Below are 15,840 nucleotides of genomic sequence, written 5' to 3' on the forward strand. Positions count from 1 at the left end.
CCTCCGTGCTGTACATCTGGAGAAGGACGTATAGGATGTGCAAGGAAGCAGAGTGAACTATTCTGACTATTCAGACATTTAAAGGGGTTCTAGATTCTAGAGATATGTCAGAGATGTCGTGTCTGTTACAGTGCATGTCGCTAAAGTCCATGGATGGTGGTTAGATGTGAAACAATATATATACATTACAGGATTCTGCTGGAGAAAATGGAGGCTGTGTGGAGGTTTAAAAATAGCTTCCATTCCTATGTTGGCTTGATTCCAACACACACACTCACACTTACACTCTACCTTTCCCTCTTGCTCTCTCTCACTCTCTCTCTCTGTGATTCCCCGCCTCTTTACTCTACCATGCAGTGCAACATGATTGGCAGGAGGCTCCAAGCACCCCCATTGGCCGGCGTGGCGTGTCTGTCAGCGTGTGGGGCCGCCCCCCTCCCCCCTCTCTGCACGTGGACGGGGCTGAGCATCAGAGAGAAGAGGGGAAACGGGCCAGCAGAGGAGACGAGGAGAAGAGGAGAGGGCAGCGAGGCGACGAGGAGAGGATCGGGGGAGGAGTGGACCGACAGAGGACCGGGTGTGAGGTGTGAGGGCGTCTGGAGGGGAGAGAGGACCGGAGACAAGACGGAGGTTGGAGAGAAGAAGAAGAAGAAAAAAAAAAAGAAAAACAAGAAAGAGGACCCGGTAAGGAGTGACAGGGAAGGGTGTGTGTGTGTGTGTGTGTGTGTGGGGGTGTGTGTGTGTCTTTGTGCAACGGCACTGCAGATGTGTTACTAAATGGGTTGACTGAAGCCAGTGTGCAATTGGAATATGCATGCAAATGCCCGTGTGTTTGACTCCATGTGTCTTTATGGACTGTGTTCTACTGTGGTGTGGTTCTGCTAGCACACACTACAGGTTCCTGTCTGCAGATTTTGCTGCACATTAATACAGCGTGAGCACACGCACATAATAAGCACGTGCATACATTTACACAGACTTTTGCATATTTCTGATCAAATGTGGGTAAAGTCAAGGCCATTTGTCCTAGCTTATCACCAGACTGTGCTTATTGTTAAGCCTTCCCCACCCAGAGCGGTGTTGGACTGTGTGTGTGTGTGTGCGTGTGTGTGACCGCTCTGTGTGTGGTGCTGGATGGTGTTGATCCGTGTATTTGGTTGCCGTGATACCATAGTAAACCATAAATAGTAACCTTAGATTGCCCCTCCTTCTAGTGTCTCATAGTAAATGAGCGGCCATGTGGAAGGCTTAACAGTGACAGCCCAGCCGTCTTCACAGCTGGCTGTCAGATGGACCATTCATACCTGTCCCTGCTGTGGAAGGGTCTTTTCCATTCTTTGTCTGTCTGTCTGTCTCTATCCTGTCTGTCTGTCTGTCTCTATCTTGTCTGTCTGTCTGTCTGTCTCTATCCTGTCTGTCTGTCTGTCTGTCTGTCTCTATCCTGTCTGTCTGTCTGCCTCTATCCTGTCTGTCTGTCTGTCTGTCTGTCTCTATCTTGTCTGTCTGTCTGTGTGTCTGTGTGTCTGTCTGTCTGTCTCTATCCTGTCTGTCTGTCTGTCTGTGTGTCTGTCTGTCTATCTGTCTGCCTCTATCCTGTCTGTGTGTCTGTCTGTCTGTCTGTCTCTATCCTGTCTGTCTGCCTCTATCCTGTCTGTGTGTCTGTCTGTCTGTCTGTCTGTCTCTATCCTGTCTGTCTGCCTCTATCCTGTCTGTGTGTCTGTCTGCCTCTATCCTGTCTGTGTGTCTGCCTGCCTCTATCCTGTCTGTGTGTCTGCCTGCCTCTATCCTGTCTGTGTGTCTGTCTGCCTCTATCCTGTCTGTGTGTCTGCCTGCCTCTATCCTGTCTGTCTGTGTTCCTCTTGCTGGGAGCCCTTGTGTGTCCAGCTGCTCTGCACGTCTGCATCCCTGGACTGGTGTCCTCCTTCTCTTCACGTTTTTGACCCACATTTAGTCTGTATTCAGTGACTCACTCACTGGCTGCCACAGAGAGAGGAAGTGAAGTGAATCCCAACTTGCGCTCAATAAAAACACAGCTTTATTATGTTAATACTGACACACACACATACACACACACACAGTGCACGCACACACCAGAAACACTAATGCACACTAACACACACTAACACACCACACACAAAATGAGCCTGGAACTTGCTTCTTTAGCGGTCCAAGGCTGGTCTCAGCAGAGCCCAGTCACACGCTTGGCCATGCTGGATCTATTACCAGGTTAATGTTGAGCTCACAGACCAGCTGTGTGCGATCCGACCTGATAGGTTCCAGGTGCTGAGTGATGTTTGGGCCCGCCTGTGTGTTTGTTTCCTTCCAGGGATCTGCTGGTCACTGTTTGCCTTTGTAATCACGATAGGCTCCCTGGTAGGTAAAGGGTCAGGGGTTGGAGGTGAGAGGTCATGTTGACCACGGCTGTCTGGCGAGGTCCCAGATATCCCCCCATCCTAAGCCCACTTTTCACCCCCACACTCCCCCATTTGACCTCCACTCCCCCCTCAAGCCCCCCCCCCCAAGCCCCCTTGTCCTTTCCTCCTCCCCCCATCTCCCCCCCCCACTACACACAGACCAGCCATCGCCAACTCTGCCCCTGCACGTGCACACAGAGGATCGCCATGACAACCAGGGCTCTGTGCACACACACACCCAGACACACTCTCTGGCACACGTTGAGACTACACACACACACACACACACACACACATACATACACACACAAACACGGTTGTTTTTGACACTAAGGCACCGGTTCTGCCGGTATTGTTTGTAAGAAGAATCCCCCACACCCCCCTCCAACCGTGAGTTGGAACATTCCAGCACCCTGGCAGGGAGGGTCTTAACAGAGAGTACAGAGAGAGAAGCCTCCATTTTGGGGAGGGAGCAGGGGATGTGGACAAGGGGAGGGGGAGCCGGCCTGGGGGGCCAGGGGGGTTATTTTTAGAAACGTAATTTATATTCATGTTGTAGTTCCTGCTTGGCGTCAGATTAGGTCACAGGTTCCATTACTTCTGCCTTGATTTGATTCCATTCCCACTGTCTCTGCCTGTACTGTACTGTGCTCTACTGTACTGGGTTGTAGTGTGTGTGGCTTGGAGAAATGGCGAGTCCCTCCTCCTCTCCTATCTGCTGTCCATCCCTCTTTCTCTTTCGCTGTTTCATTCACACATCCTTTCTCTCTCTCTTTCTCTCTCTCGTCCTCTCAGTCTCTTTGTGGCGGTTTCTCCCTCTTTCTCCACCTCTCTTTTTTCCACCTTCTCTCTCTCTCTCTCTCTCTCTCTCTCTCTCTCTCTCTATCTCTTTCGCTCTCTCTGTCTCTCTGTCTCTGTCTCTCTCTCTCTCTCTCTCTCTCTCTCTCTCTCTCTCTCTCTCTCTCTCTCTCTCTCTCTCTCTCTCTCTCTCTCTCTCTCTCTCTCTCTCTCTCTCTCTCTCTCTCTCTGTCTCTGTCTGGGTGCAGCATGGTAGCCTGTGGTAACATCCATCAGATGAAGGTCTGTTCTGCAGCCCATCCCCCCTGTAGGAGATAGGATCAGTGTTCTCCTGACACACACCCACACACAAACATACATGCACAAACCCACACAAACACATACACACACACATACACACAGAAGCTTTGTGACCTCGGTAGGAAAGACAGGCTGATCCACTAGCACAGTCCAGACCTGGCAGCCCGTCACTAGCATATTACCGTCACATTGGCAGACTGTGTGTGTGTGTGTGTGTGTGTGTTTGTAGGAACCAGATAGCCTGGCAGCCAAGTATGTGTTACCATGCCACTGTCTGACTGCTACTGGCAGACTGTGCGTGTGTGTGTGTGTGTGGGGGGGGGGGGACCACACAGCCAGGCAACCAAGGTGTTACCATGCCTCTATATGCTCCTAACTGGCAGCTAGTGTTGTCTAAGTCTATGCTCCATGCAGATGGTAGGCTGGTTGTAGACTGGTTGCAGGGTGGGAGGGATGGAGGGAGGGAGGAAGGGACAGGTGGACAGAGAAAGGGAAAGAGAGAGTTAAAAAGAGGGAGGGAGAGTGGGGGCTGGTACCTGACAGGAGGGAAAGAGGAGAGAAGGGGAGGAGAAGAGGATGGAGCATGTGCAGAACAGTGTGAGCACGCCAGCATTGAGAGGTTTGACGGTTGAGGCAGCAATTAAACAAGACAAGCACAGAACTCCCTCCTAATTGGTCCTTCAAAGCAGATGTTAAAAAAATATGAATTATTAATAAGAATAAATTGAGAGTGAATGAATTCGACATGCAACCCATCTCACCAACCACAAAGCAACATGCGAATTCATGAATTTGTGATGATATTAATGTTAAAGTTAATGACATTGCATTTAGGCTGTAATTATGTCATTTGCATAGACACTGGTGTAATATATACTGTGTGTGTTATACCTCACAGGCCAATCACAGAAAACCTTCTTGGAATGGAGGAACCAGTCAGCTGGCTTTAGAGGATGAAAACCCTCCTCATGCTATAATAGCCATGCAAGCTGGTGAATCTACACACACACAGACACATCTACGCACACAAATAAACACACACATGCACACACAAACACACACACACAGTCAGCAGGGGCCGTAGGTGGAGGGGGGGCGAAGTAGAGACCGTGGTCAGAGATTGTGTCTGGAGGCAGAGTCTGGCTCCCTGCTCTGGATAAATTATATCATCGGTTGCCAAGGATACGAGGACACAGTGTGTAAGAACGAGGTGGAGGGGGGGGGGGCGATGGCAGTGTAAGAGGAGTGACTGTTGCTGAATTTGGGCTGGAGCAAATTTGGTGACAAGGCAATCAGGGAGGGGCTTCAGAAATACACTTAATATGATTGACTGGTCAGAGGGAGTTGGTCCTTTCTCCCTCCCTCCCTCCCTCCATCCCTCTCTCTTTCATTGTCTCTGTCTCTGTTTCTCTCTCTACCTCCCTCTCTCCCTTTCTCTCACACACACACACACACACACACAGAGGGAAAGTGACATAGACACAGACAGACGAGGGAGAAAAAGGGAAGGAAGAACAGAAACCTGGCTGACTTCTTCCCTCTGGATGTCCATTATATCTGTCACCCACCTGACTGTAGTATCTCCCCTCTCCCTCTGTGTGTGTGTGTGTCTGTGTGTGTGTGTCTGTGTGTGTGTGTGTGCTGCCAGCAGAGGAAACCTGAGCTGGGGGGCCTGTGCCTCGTCCTGAGTTGGGCTTTCACAGACCTGGGATCAGCTGCAGCCTGTCTCCCCCACACTCTACACACACACACACACACACACACACTCTAGTCCCCAGCCGGACACACACTCTAGTCCCCAGCCGGACACACACACACATAAGTACAGGTTGCCACTGGTATTGTTGCCTTAGTGACAGCAACAGTCATCATTGGGAACAGTGGTCTCTGCAGGGACAGAGAGAGCCATGGACTGACCCAGGCGTTTCCTTGGTGACAGCGCTGGTCTGGGGGATGGGGCACCGAGAAAAGGGTGAGACAGGTCTGGGTCTCAACTACTTTAGCCTGCCCTCTCTCTCTCTCTCTCTCTCTCTCTCTCTCTCTCTCTCTCTCTCTCTCTCTCTCTCTCTCTCTCTCTCTCTCTCTCTCTGCTGGAGGAGGTTGTCAAATCACTCAACTCACACAGCTTCTATCTTCTCCTCTCATCCTATTTCTCTCTCTCTCCCTCATTGTACATTTGTTGTAGGAGAGAGGTGTGATAGCTGCTAGCTAAGAGGAGGAGGAGAAGGAGAAGAAGGAAGATGAGGAGGAGGAGAATGAGAATGAGGATGAGAAGGAGGAGGATGAGGGGGGTGAGGAGAAAGAGGAGGATGAGGGGGGTGGGGAGAAGGAGGAGGGGGGTAAGGAGAAGGAGGAGGATGAGGGGGGTGAGGAGAAGGAGGAGGATGAGGGGGGTGGGGAGAAGGAGGAGGAGGAGAATGAGGAGGAGGATGAGGGGGATGAGGAGGTAGATGAGGCCAGGCTGAGTGAGAGGGGATGGGGGGGCAGAGAGCGGGGGGGGGGGGGTCGAGTGTGGGGGGTGTGTGAGGTCTGACAGAGACCAGACAGAGAGCCTGGTGAGAGCCACTTTCCTAGCTGTGTGTGTGTGTGTGCGTGTGCCAATAATGGCTAAAAGTGAAACTCAACACCCTGCTCGTGTATAGGAGAGGGAGAGGGGAGGAGGGAGGGGACATGGGGTTAGGGGTGTGTGTAAAACGATAAGGGTACTCTCTTAGTTACCGACCTGCTGCACTCACAACACTCTGATTCAGACTGGCTTCCTGTGTGCTGATCCTCTAATCCCTCTAGAAACACACACTACACACACACACACACATTCTGTTCACACACACAGCTATGCGTACACACAACGGAACGCAAAATACAATAGAATAAATAGCCAAATGAGAAGTCAATGGCTGATCTATTGATTGTGATTAAAATAAGCCTGCAGGAAATCCTTGCTTTCTACCTCAAGCAGGAACACTGAGCTCCAGCTGTGTGTTTTGTTGTCCATGGCTACTGGGTCGACAGAGTTTGGGTTCAAACTGAAAACAACGTGACTTGTTTACCTCCGTGTGACTCAATTCCAACACGCACACACACCCACACCCACACACAACCCACACACATACACAGGAACACACACACATACACAGGAACACATGCAGCATTCACACACACACAGAAACCCAGTGTGTGTGTGAGTGTGTGTGTGTCTGTGGTTTAGTAGCCTCTCTGTCCTCAGTTGATCCCGTAGTCCTGTCTCTCCTCCTCCCCCTCTTCCCCCTCTCCTCCTCCTCCCCCCCCCCCTCCTCCTCTTCCCCTCCCCCTTTTCCTCTTCCTCCTCCTCCTTTTCCTCCTCCTCCCCCTCCTCCTCCCCCTCTTCCTCCCCCTCCTCCTCCCCCTCTTCCTCTTCCTCCTCCTCCTCCTCTTCCTCCTCCCCCTCTTCCTCCTCCTCCTCCCCCTCTTCCTCCTCCTCTTCCTCCTTCCTCCTCCTCTTCCTCTTCCTCCTCCTCCTCCTCCCCCTCTTCCTCCTCCTCCTCCTCCCCCTCTTCCTCCTCCTCCTCCTCCCCCTCTTCCCCCTCCTCCTCCTCCTCCCCCTCCTCCTCCCCCTCCTCCTCCTCCTCCTCCTCCTCCTCCTCCTCCTCCCCCTCCTCCCCCTCCTCCTCCTCCTCCTCCCCCTCCTCCTCCTCCTCCTCCTCCTCCCCCTCCTCCTCCTCCCCCTCTTCCTCCTCCTCCTCCCCCTCCTCCTCCTCCTCCCCCTCCTCCTCCTCCTCCCCCTCCTCCTCCCCCTCTTCCTCCTCCTCCTCCCCCTCCTCCTCCTCCTCCCCCTCCTCCTCCTCCTCCCCCTCTTCCTCCTCCTCCTCCTCCTCCTCCCCCTCCTCCCCCTCCTCCTCCTCCTCCCCCTCCTCCTCCTCCTCCTCCTCCTCCTCCTCCCCCTCCTCCCCCTCCTCCTCCTCCTCCTCCCCCTCCTCCTCCTCCTCCTCCTCCTCCCCCTCCTCCTCCTCCCCCTCTTCCTCCTCCTCCTCCCCCTCCTCCTCCTCCTCCCCCTCCTCCTCCTCCTCCCCCTCCTCCTCCCCCTCTTCCTCCTCCCCCTCCCCCTCTTCCTCCTCCCCCTCCTCCTCCTCCTCCTCCTCCCCCTCCTCCTCCTCCTCCTCCTCCCCCTCCTCCTCCTCCTCCTCCCCCTCTTCCTCCTCCCCCTCCTCCTCCTCCTCCTCCTCCCCCTCCTCCTCCTCCTCCTCCTCCTCCTCCTCCTCCCCCTCCCCCTCCCCCTCCTCCTCCTCCTCCTCCTCCTGCTCCTCATCTCCACTCACTGACTCCATGTGTACTCCCGCAGCTCCGTGTAGAAAGGCTGCTTGATCAGAGGAGCGGCCGCTCTCCCAGCTGAGGAGAGCAGAGCAGGTCCATGTGCTGGTCTGTTAGACTCCAGTCATGGTCTTCTTCTGTCTGCAGTAAGAGTTTAGTAGATGGATGAGAGAGTGTGACTGGGTAGGGGAGGGCAGACTGGGTCAGAGGGGACCGGGGAGGAGGGGTAACCCTGGCTGCTGAGGGCTAACCTGCCTGCTGGAGAGAGGCAGACAAGGGGGAGAACATGGAGAGGACCACGCACAGATCATGCCATCAGAGACAGTGTGTCACACAACTAACAGTTATTAAAGGGATTCCGCTTCTAAACATCCCTCCCTCCCTCTTTCACTTCTAGCTCACTGTGTTTCTCTCTCTCTCCTAACCCCCCCCCCCCTCTCTCTCTCTCTCTAGTTCAGTTCAGTTCAGAATGCTTTATTGGCATGACAGTTCGGGTTGAGCAGTATTGCCAAAGCAGTCCATATTGAAAGGACATTTTACAGTAATATATGTATCATAGCATTTACATTATAACAATAATAATATGGTAGTATACTATAACAGTAGCATCGTAAGAGTAACAGTAACACATAAATGCTTGTTAATATACAGACAGGTTTTAACAGTTGTACAGGGTTGGTTCACTGTCCCTCAGGTTGTGACATTGAGAGACATATCTAGCGGCAAGGCTTGCAGTCGGCCCTTCGCCCAGAGATATCCTTAATTTCTCTATCTCTCTCTCTCTCTATCTTTCTCTCTCTCTCTCTCCTAACCCGCCCCTCTCTCTCTCTCTCTATCTCTCTTTCTCTCTCTCCTAACCCTCTCTCTCTCTCTCTATCTCTCTCTCTTTCTCTCTCTCCTAACCCTCTCTCTCTGTCTATCTCTCTCTCTTTCTCTCTCTCCTAACCCTCTCCCTCTCTCTCCAGGTTGTATTTGCACTGCACCAGAAGGAGGACAGGAAGACAGAGGGAGGTGTAGTTGTGTTGGTGTTGGCCTCTCATCTCTGTGGTGGAGGGCCTCACAGACACAGACCTAGACTGGTGAGCATTATTATTGCCTGTTGGCAATAAACAAATGGATGAATGATAACTTTCTTAAATTAAATGAAGACAAAACCGAAGTCCTATTATGTGGTCCCAAATCCAAAAGAGAGATGCTTACTAAGAATCTAGGAGGCTTAACCCCCTGTCTTAAACCAGAGGTGTAATCCTGGACTCAGATTTGAATTTCAACTCTCAAATAAAGTGATCAAAACAGCTTTCTTTCACCTGAGGAATATAGCAAAGGTACGACCATTCATAAACCAAAATGATGCAGAGAAGTTAATTCATGCTTTTATATCCAGCCGGCTGGACTACTGTAACGCACTTTTCACTGGTCTTCCTAAAAAAACCACTGAAAGACTACAGCTCATTCAAAATTCTGCAGATAGATTATTAACCAAAACTAAAAGGAGAGAACACATTAGTCCTGTCCTAGCTACTTTACACTGGCTCCCTGTCACTTTCAGAATTGACTTTAAGGTCCTTTTCCTCACATACAAAGCTCTACACGGACAAGGACCTAGCTACATTGCTAACTCCCTTATAAACTACACACCAGCTAGAACACTGCAATCATCAAATGCAGGCCTATTAGAGGTCACCAGAAGCAGCCATAAGAAGATTGGTCATTCGGCCTTTGCTAATTACGCCCCAAAACTATGGAACAAATTACCCATAAATATTAGGGAAGCAAACACGCTAGACATTTTTAAAAGACAGCTTAAAACCCACCTTTTTGCCGCAGCATTTAAGTAATTTTATCTCAGAAGGGTTTTACTATACTTTTATTAGTTATATTATTGTTGCTATTTTAATTATGACTTTTATCACTTGCATTATTGTTTTTATTGATTTTATGTAAAGCACTTTGAGCTACAATTCTAGTATAAAATGTGCTATATAAATAAAGTCTTACTTACTTACTTACATTATCTTTGTGTGTGTGTGTGTGTGTGGGGGGGTCTGTGTGCGTTCAGTGTCACATGTCTGTCTGGTAAATGCTTGCGCACATCCTTACGCCTGGGTGTGTGTGTGTGTGTCAGGCTGGATGTATCACCCATCAGAGCAGTACTCTGGGCGTTACACACGGGCCTACCCTACTGGAGCACCTTACAGAGCGCCATGGGCTCCCGTGAACACGCGACCCTGGGGGCCCCCCAACAGGTCAGCCAATCAGAGCCCTGCTTCTTGTATTGTCAGAATCAGAATTGATTGTGAGTCTGCGGTCAGCTAATTGTAACCCTTCTTCCTGTATTGGAAGTTTGTGCTCAACCAATCATAATCCTTCTTCCTGTACAGCAGGTGCCATGGAGGACTGAATCAATCTCAGCACCCTCACCCAAGTCACATGACTGGACCGAAGCATCTAAACAGGATTCATGACAGGTGAGTGAAACATCAGCAAAGTCAGCGCCTTCACCTTGACAAACGTACATCCCCTGTCCTCAAGATCACAAACCTCCCGTGGTGATCTACTTACTGACTCTGCTCTCTGTCTGGAGAATAGAGGGGACAGACCATCATATCATGCCCAGGGAAAAGGCCCTCCGAGAGGCCAAAGACCCCCACCACCCTGGGGCCACAAGGACCAGGACTACGAGACCCAGTCCTGGCACCAGGACTCCCCACGAGGGTTCCCCAGCCACGGGGGCAGTCTGGGGGGGTACCGTGCAGGGGGGGACCGCTTCAGCACCAGGGATTCATCCTCTCAGCATCCTCCCCGGGTGAGGCAGGAAGCACGGAGCTGGAACAAGGAAACAGCAGGGCTGGAGGTCGGATGATGGTCGTTGTTCAAGCTGTTGATTTTCTCCCCCTCTCTCTCCCTCTCTCTCCCTCTCTCTCCCTCTCCCTTTCCTTCTCCCTCTCTCTCTCTCTCTCTCTCTCTCTCTCTCTCTCTCTCTCTCTCTCTCTCTCTCTCTCTCTCTCTCTCTCTCTCTCTCTCTCTCTCTCTCTCTCTGTCTCTCTCTCTCTCTGTCTCTCTGTTTCTCTCTCCCTCTCTGGTTCAGTACGCCGGCCCCCCTCAGCACCATCGTCCCAGAGGGCTGCCCCTCCCAGCAGAGCGCTGGTCCCCCCCGCCCGCCCCAGGGACTTCCCCTCCAGGGGGCCGGACCTTGGACCGGGCCCCTGGAAACGCCCGGCGCCCCACCCCCACCCCCACCGAAAGCACCCCGTCCACCGCAGCCCGCCCCACCAGCAGCCCCTGGCCCCCAGGGAGGAGCGGCCGGCCAAGAGGAGCAGGACCTCCAGCCCTGAGCAGGTCAGAACCCAGACTCAGTCCCTCTTGACTGGGATGTGGCTGCACAGCAGCGCCACCTCCTGGTGAGAGAGCGTCATCACTCTCTGCTGTTGCTGAACACCTCAGATAGATGGATGGGTAGACAGATGCGTGGGTATTTCCCTCAACCATATAGATGAAATGATGGCATTACAGCAGCACTAACATCAAAGTAGGCCACACAAGGTTACAGACACAACGCGAACAGACTGCCCCCCCCCCCCCCAGTTCTGACTCGTTCTTGTCTCCATAGTCTCATCGTGTATTGAAGCGTGTGGCGGGGCCAGACCGGACCCCCTCGCCCCCCAGGCCAGGCGTGTGGAGCCCCCCGTACGACAGAGTGGGACCCCGAACTCCCCCAGACACCAGGAGGGTCAGTATTCACTCAGCGCTCAGACCAGCTGTCCACTTCCTGTCAATGTTCAAATCCTTGTTATTAACAATATTAATGTTGACATCATATCATTAATAATCATTCATATACACTGTATCGTATAATACAATGATATAATCTTGATATCATTCTATTATATTTCTGTCCATATTCTCTCATGTTTACTCCGAGTCTATAGTTCAGCACTCTGCTCCCCCTGCTACCCTTCTAAATCTGTAATTATGAACTCTGCAGATGATCTAACCAGGTTTATTGCAGCACACAAGTTGCCCACATATGACATTTATTCATTTGCATTGGATTCATGTCTTTCACCTGTGGCGATGCAGATCAACACCGATGTGCTTCTCCGTTTGTGCAGGTGTCCTCCAGGCCTCCGGGGGGCGCTGTGCTCCACTCTCCTAAGCCCACAGGTCACCCCCCGCCCCCCTCCCACCCCCGACACCGCCCCCCCACCCAGCACCTGTCTGGCCCCCGAGGGGGTGCGGAGGGCCAGCCCCCCTCCTCACCAGCAGACACCGGAGTGCCTTACAGCCCCAACGCAGGCCCCGCCCCCTCCCACCGCCACCCGCGCCACACAGGCCCCGCCCACGCCCTGCAGCCACGCCCCCCAGAGGCCAGGCGAGCCCAGGGGCGTCGCGGCGACCGCGGCACGGTGAGTGTCGTCGCGGCGTCGACATCTCCTCCCTCACTCACTCATCCACAAACCAGGCTCCTCCTCCTCAGAACACCGCCGAAATGTCAAAGTTGTTTGTGTGTTTGTTTCTTCCCAGGAGCATCCCTGCAGCAGTGTAAGGGCAGAGGGGAGGGATCTCACTGCTGCCGAGGATTCTGGCATGGACGTCACACACCGACCCCCCCTCAACGGCAGCCTTAGAGACGGAGGCTCAAAGCCCCCCTCCCTCCCACCCCCCCGCAGAGATCCAGCTCCCCCCACCCGGCAGGGCCCTGGGGCGGGGGCTCCCCCAGCCCACCACCGGACACCCAAACGTGGGCTCCCCAGCTCCGCCTGCTCCCCTGGAGCTCCGCCAGGACCGGAGCCCAGGGTTCAGAGGTCAGGGGTCGACCCCTCGCAGGCGCCCCAGGTGGACCCCTCCCCCAGACCCCCACTCAGCCGAGCCGTGGGGGAGGGGCAGCCCCAGGAACACAAACTGCCCGGCCGCAAGGGCAAGAACACGGGGAGGAGAGCGGGCCAGGGCGAGGAGAACGAGAGGGTGGAGAGGAAGGCGGAGGGGAGGAAACGAAGGAAGGAGAAAGGAGAGAAAGGGGTGGAAGGCTTGAGGAGAGCGGGCAGGAAGGAGGAGGAAGACAGGGGAAAGGTTGACCGGAGGAAGAAAAAGGAGGAGGAGAAAAGGAAAGAGATTCTCCGAAACAGGAAACTGGAAGAGAGAAAGAAGACAAGTTTGTCGTCGTCGTCCCGCAAGCCGCCCGTGTCGGGGTTAGGGGCGGGTGAGGACCAGCCGGGTGTGGGCTCTCCAGCCACACAGCGGGCAGGGAAGCCCCTCCGCCCGCCACACGCACCACCCAACCCTCACAGGCACAGGCACAAGGGCAAAACTCCACACGCCCACACGTCCGTCAAAAAAACCAGCACTGGGCAACCGGGCCCCCGGCCCAGACGCCCCCCCTCTGCCTCCACCAAACACAAAGGGTCCATGGAGGGTAGACCCTCGAAGCCCCCTGCCAAGGCCCCCCCCCTGGCCTCCTGCCCCCCACCCCCCAGGAGGGCACCCCCTAGGCCCCCCAGCCCCCTCTCCTCCTCTTCCAGTGGGGCTGCCATGAAACCCAAGCCAGCCCTCTCCTCCAGGCCACACCAGCCCCCGGAACCTCCTCCCAGCCCGGATTCACCCCCCTCAGGGGGGCCGGTGCGAGGCGAGGCCGGGGGGGTGCGTCCAGAGCAGGGGGTACTGCTGGCCCCGGACCTGCAGCTGGCCGCGGGGGTGTGCAGCCTGCTGGAGCTGGGAGACGACCCCCCCGCCAGCCCCCCCGTGCTCAGCTGGCAGGGGTCGCCGGCGTCCGGCCTGAGCGAGGGGGAGGAGGAGGAGGAGGTGAAGATCGTGATGAGGAGGCCAGTCCTGCAGCCCAGCCCCACCCACGGGCCGGCCCCCTCCCCCCCTCCTCATAGGGACACCAAGCCGCTGAGCGACCTGGCCCGGCTGTACGGCCTGCCAGAGACCCCTGCCGGGGCAGGAGAGGAGGAGGAGGTGGAGGAGGAGGTGGAGGAGGAGGAGCTGGGCGCAGACGCACCTAGCGCCCAGCCCCCTCGCAAGCCCCACCTCCACCAGACAGGCGTGGCAGACGTTTTCAAGTCTCTGGCCTCATTCCTGGGGGGTCAGAGGTACACCTACAGGGGCGGCCCGTTTGGGCGCCCGCCCCCCAGCGCTATGGGGGGGGTGAAGTATTCGTCCTCGCTGGCGCTGGGACCGGAGATACGCTGCCAGGACCAACAGGAATCCTCCCCCACCCCCGACCCCGCCCCCGACCCCGCCACCGCCCCGCCCACCAAACTCACCGACCAACCGCAATCCCCCACTGACGCTACCTCAGACCCGCCCTCCAACCACCGGCCCCGCCCGGACGGCCCATCGCAGCCCGTCGCCGGCGAGCAGAGCCCGGCCCGTGGGGGCGTGGAGGAGGTGAAGAGGAGGAGCCGAGCGGAGCCTCTCCCCGGGAGGACCGCCTCCTCTCTGCTGAGCGGCTCCCTGAGCGCCGAGCTGAGACTGACCACCACACACCCGGGCCCCCTCGCTGACCTGCTGCCCAGCAAGCAGCCCCGGACCTCCAGGCAGCCGGAGGCGCGGAGGCAGGCCGACCGGAAGAGGGAGCCGGTGAGCCCGGAGGGATTGCGGGAGGGGGAGGGGAGGAGCAAGAGGCGGAAAGAGGACGGCGGGGTCGGAGGTCACCTCCACAGGTCTGGAGGAGCGGAGAGGAAGAGGCGGGAGGAGAGGAAAGAGGGCAAGCCCGCGGCCGTTCCATCCACGGTTTCGCCCTCGTTCGACTGCCCGGACGCGAAGCACAAGGACAGTAAGAAGAGAAGCATCACTCTGCAGAGCACCGACTCCCAGGGAGGTCCGGAGGAGGAAAAGGAGCGCACCGGGACCGAGGAGGAGAAGAAGAAGGACAACAAGAGCCGTGAGTCTGAAACCAAGACATCAACCCAGACTGCCGGGGCCACCCACACTACAAACACAACCACCACCACCACCACCACGACCCCTACCTCCTCCTCATCCATCCTAGCCCCCCCCGCCCCCCCGCGGAGGACCCCATGCCCGCTGGCCCCCGCTGACTTCCTCAAGCTGAAGGCGATGTCCCTGGGGCCCCCCAAGGAGCTGAAGATCCGTCTGATCAAGGTGGAGAGCGGAGACAGAGAGACCTTCATGGCCTCGGAGATGGAACGGCCCAGGATCCCCCTGGCCGAGACCTCCATCAAACACCCCGCCAGTGACATCATCAGGGCCTGCAAGTGAGTCGTCTGAGTCTGCTGTGACAGATTCGAGATTAAGATTATAATTAGAGATTAAAGACATTGGGACTATGAGATTGTTATAATGGGTTAGAGATATGCTGAGGTCGTGAGGAAGCCTGGAAATCAAGCATGGCATTGCTAAAAAACAATTGTACATGTGACAATAAAACCTGGAAGTTCATTAAGACACGTTATCTGAATCTGTTGATCTTAATCCCTGTTCTCATATGTGTGTGGTGTACTCTGAACTGTTCTTTCTGTAGATTAAAGTCATGTGATGTGAAATCCTAATCTCTTCCTCTCAATCTGGCTGTTCGTCTGTGCATGTCGTCCTGTGTCCAGGGAAGTGAAGATCAAAGGGAAGTTTCGGGAGTCGTACCTGCTACCTGCCTTCTCTGTCAAACCAAACCTCACCACCGACACCCCTATCCCAAGGGAGAAGCTCAACCCCCCCACACCAAGCATCTATGTGAGTAGACTCACACACACAGCTCAAACACACGCACACACGTCCACTCATAAACACACACACACGCAGACACACACCCGTCCACTCATGCATACTCGCTCACACATCCACAGTGCTTCAGTGGTTCAGGGTAAACCTAATGTGTGTGTGTGTATCTGTGTGTGTGTGCTTATATGTGTGCGTGTATCTGTGTGTTCCAGCTGGAGAGTAAGAGGGACGCCTTCTCCCCAGTGCTGCTGCAGTTCTGCACCGATCCCAAGAACCCTGTTACTGTCATCAGAGGCTTGGCTGGCTCCCTCCGCCTCAGTCAGTACACACACACACACACACCGACACACACACACACGCACAC

General features: G+C 54.9%; 1 protein-coding gene and 1 long non-coding RNA gene across 2 annotated transcripts in view; both read left to right on the forward strand.

The window, feature by feature from the left end:
* The first annotated feature begins 596 nt into the window (after window positions 1–596).
* LOC146287815 (uncharacterized) lies at window positions 597–9,890 on the forward strand. The gene is made up of 3 exons (XR_014755221.1): window positions 597–684; window positions 8,765–8,878; window positions 9,859–9,890. It is a non-coding gene; the product is annotated as an uncharacterized LOC146287815 (long non-coding RNA).
* Window positions 9,891–12,467: 2,577 nt separating this feature from the next.
* The window catches only part of LOC146287816 (uncharacterized), a gene marked incomplete at its 5' end in the record, with an annotated part of 9,493 nt that continues 6,120 nt past the window's right edge, over window positions 12,468–15,840 (forward strand). The window contains 3 exons of the mRNA XM_084698726.1: window positions 12,468–15,016; window positions 15,362–15,488; window positions 15,689–15,794. Coding sequence (XP_084554852.1) covers window positions 12,468–15,016; window positions 15,362–15,488; window positions 15,689–15,794 — 2,782 coding nt within the window. The remainder of the gene's footprint in view (window positions 15,017–15,361; window positions 15,489–15,688; window positions 15,795–15,840) is intronic.

This window comes from Hypomesus nipponensis, chromosome 5 (genome assembly GCF_054491055.1).
Source record: "Hypomesus nipponensis isolate SF chromosome 5, ASM5449105v1, whole genome shotgun sequence".
NCBI classification, from domain to species: Eukaryota; Metazoa; Chordata; class Actinopteri; order Osmeriformes; family Osmeridae; genus Hypomesus; species Hypomesus nipponensis.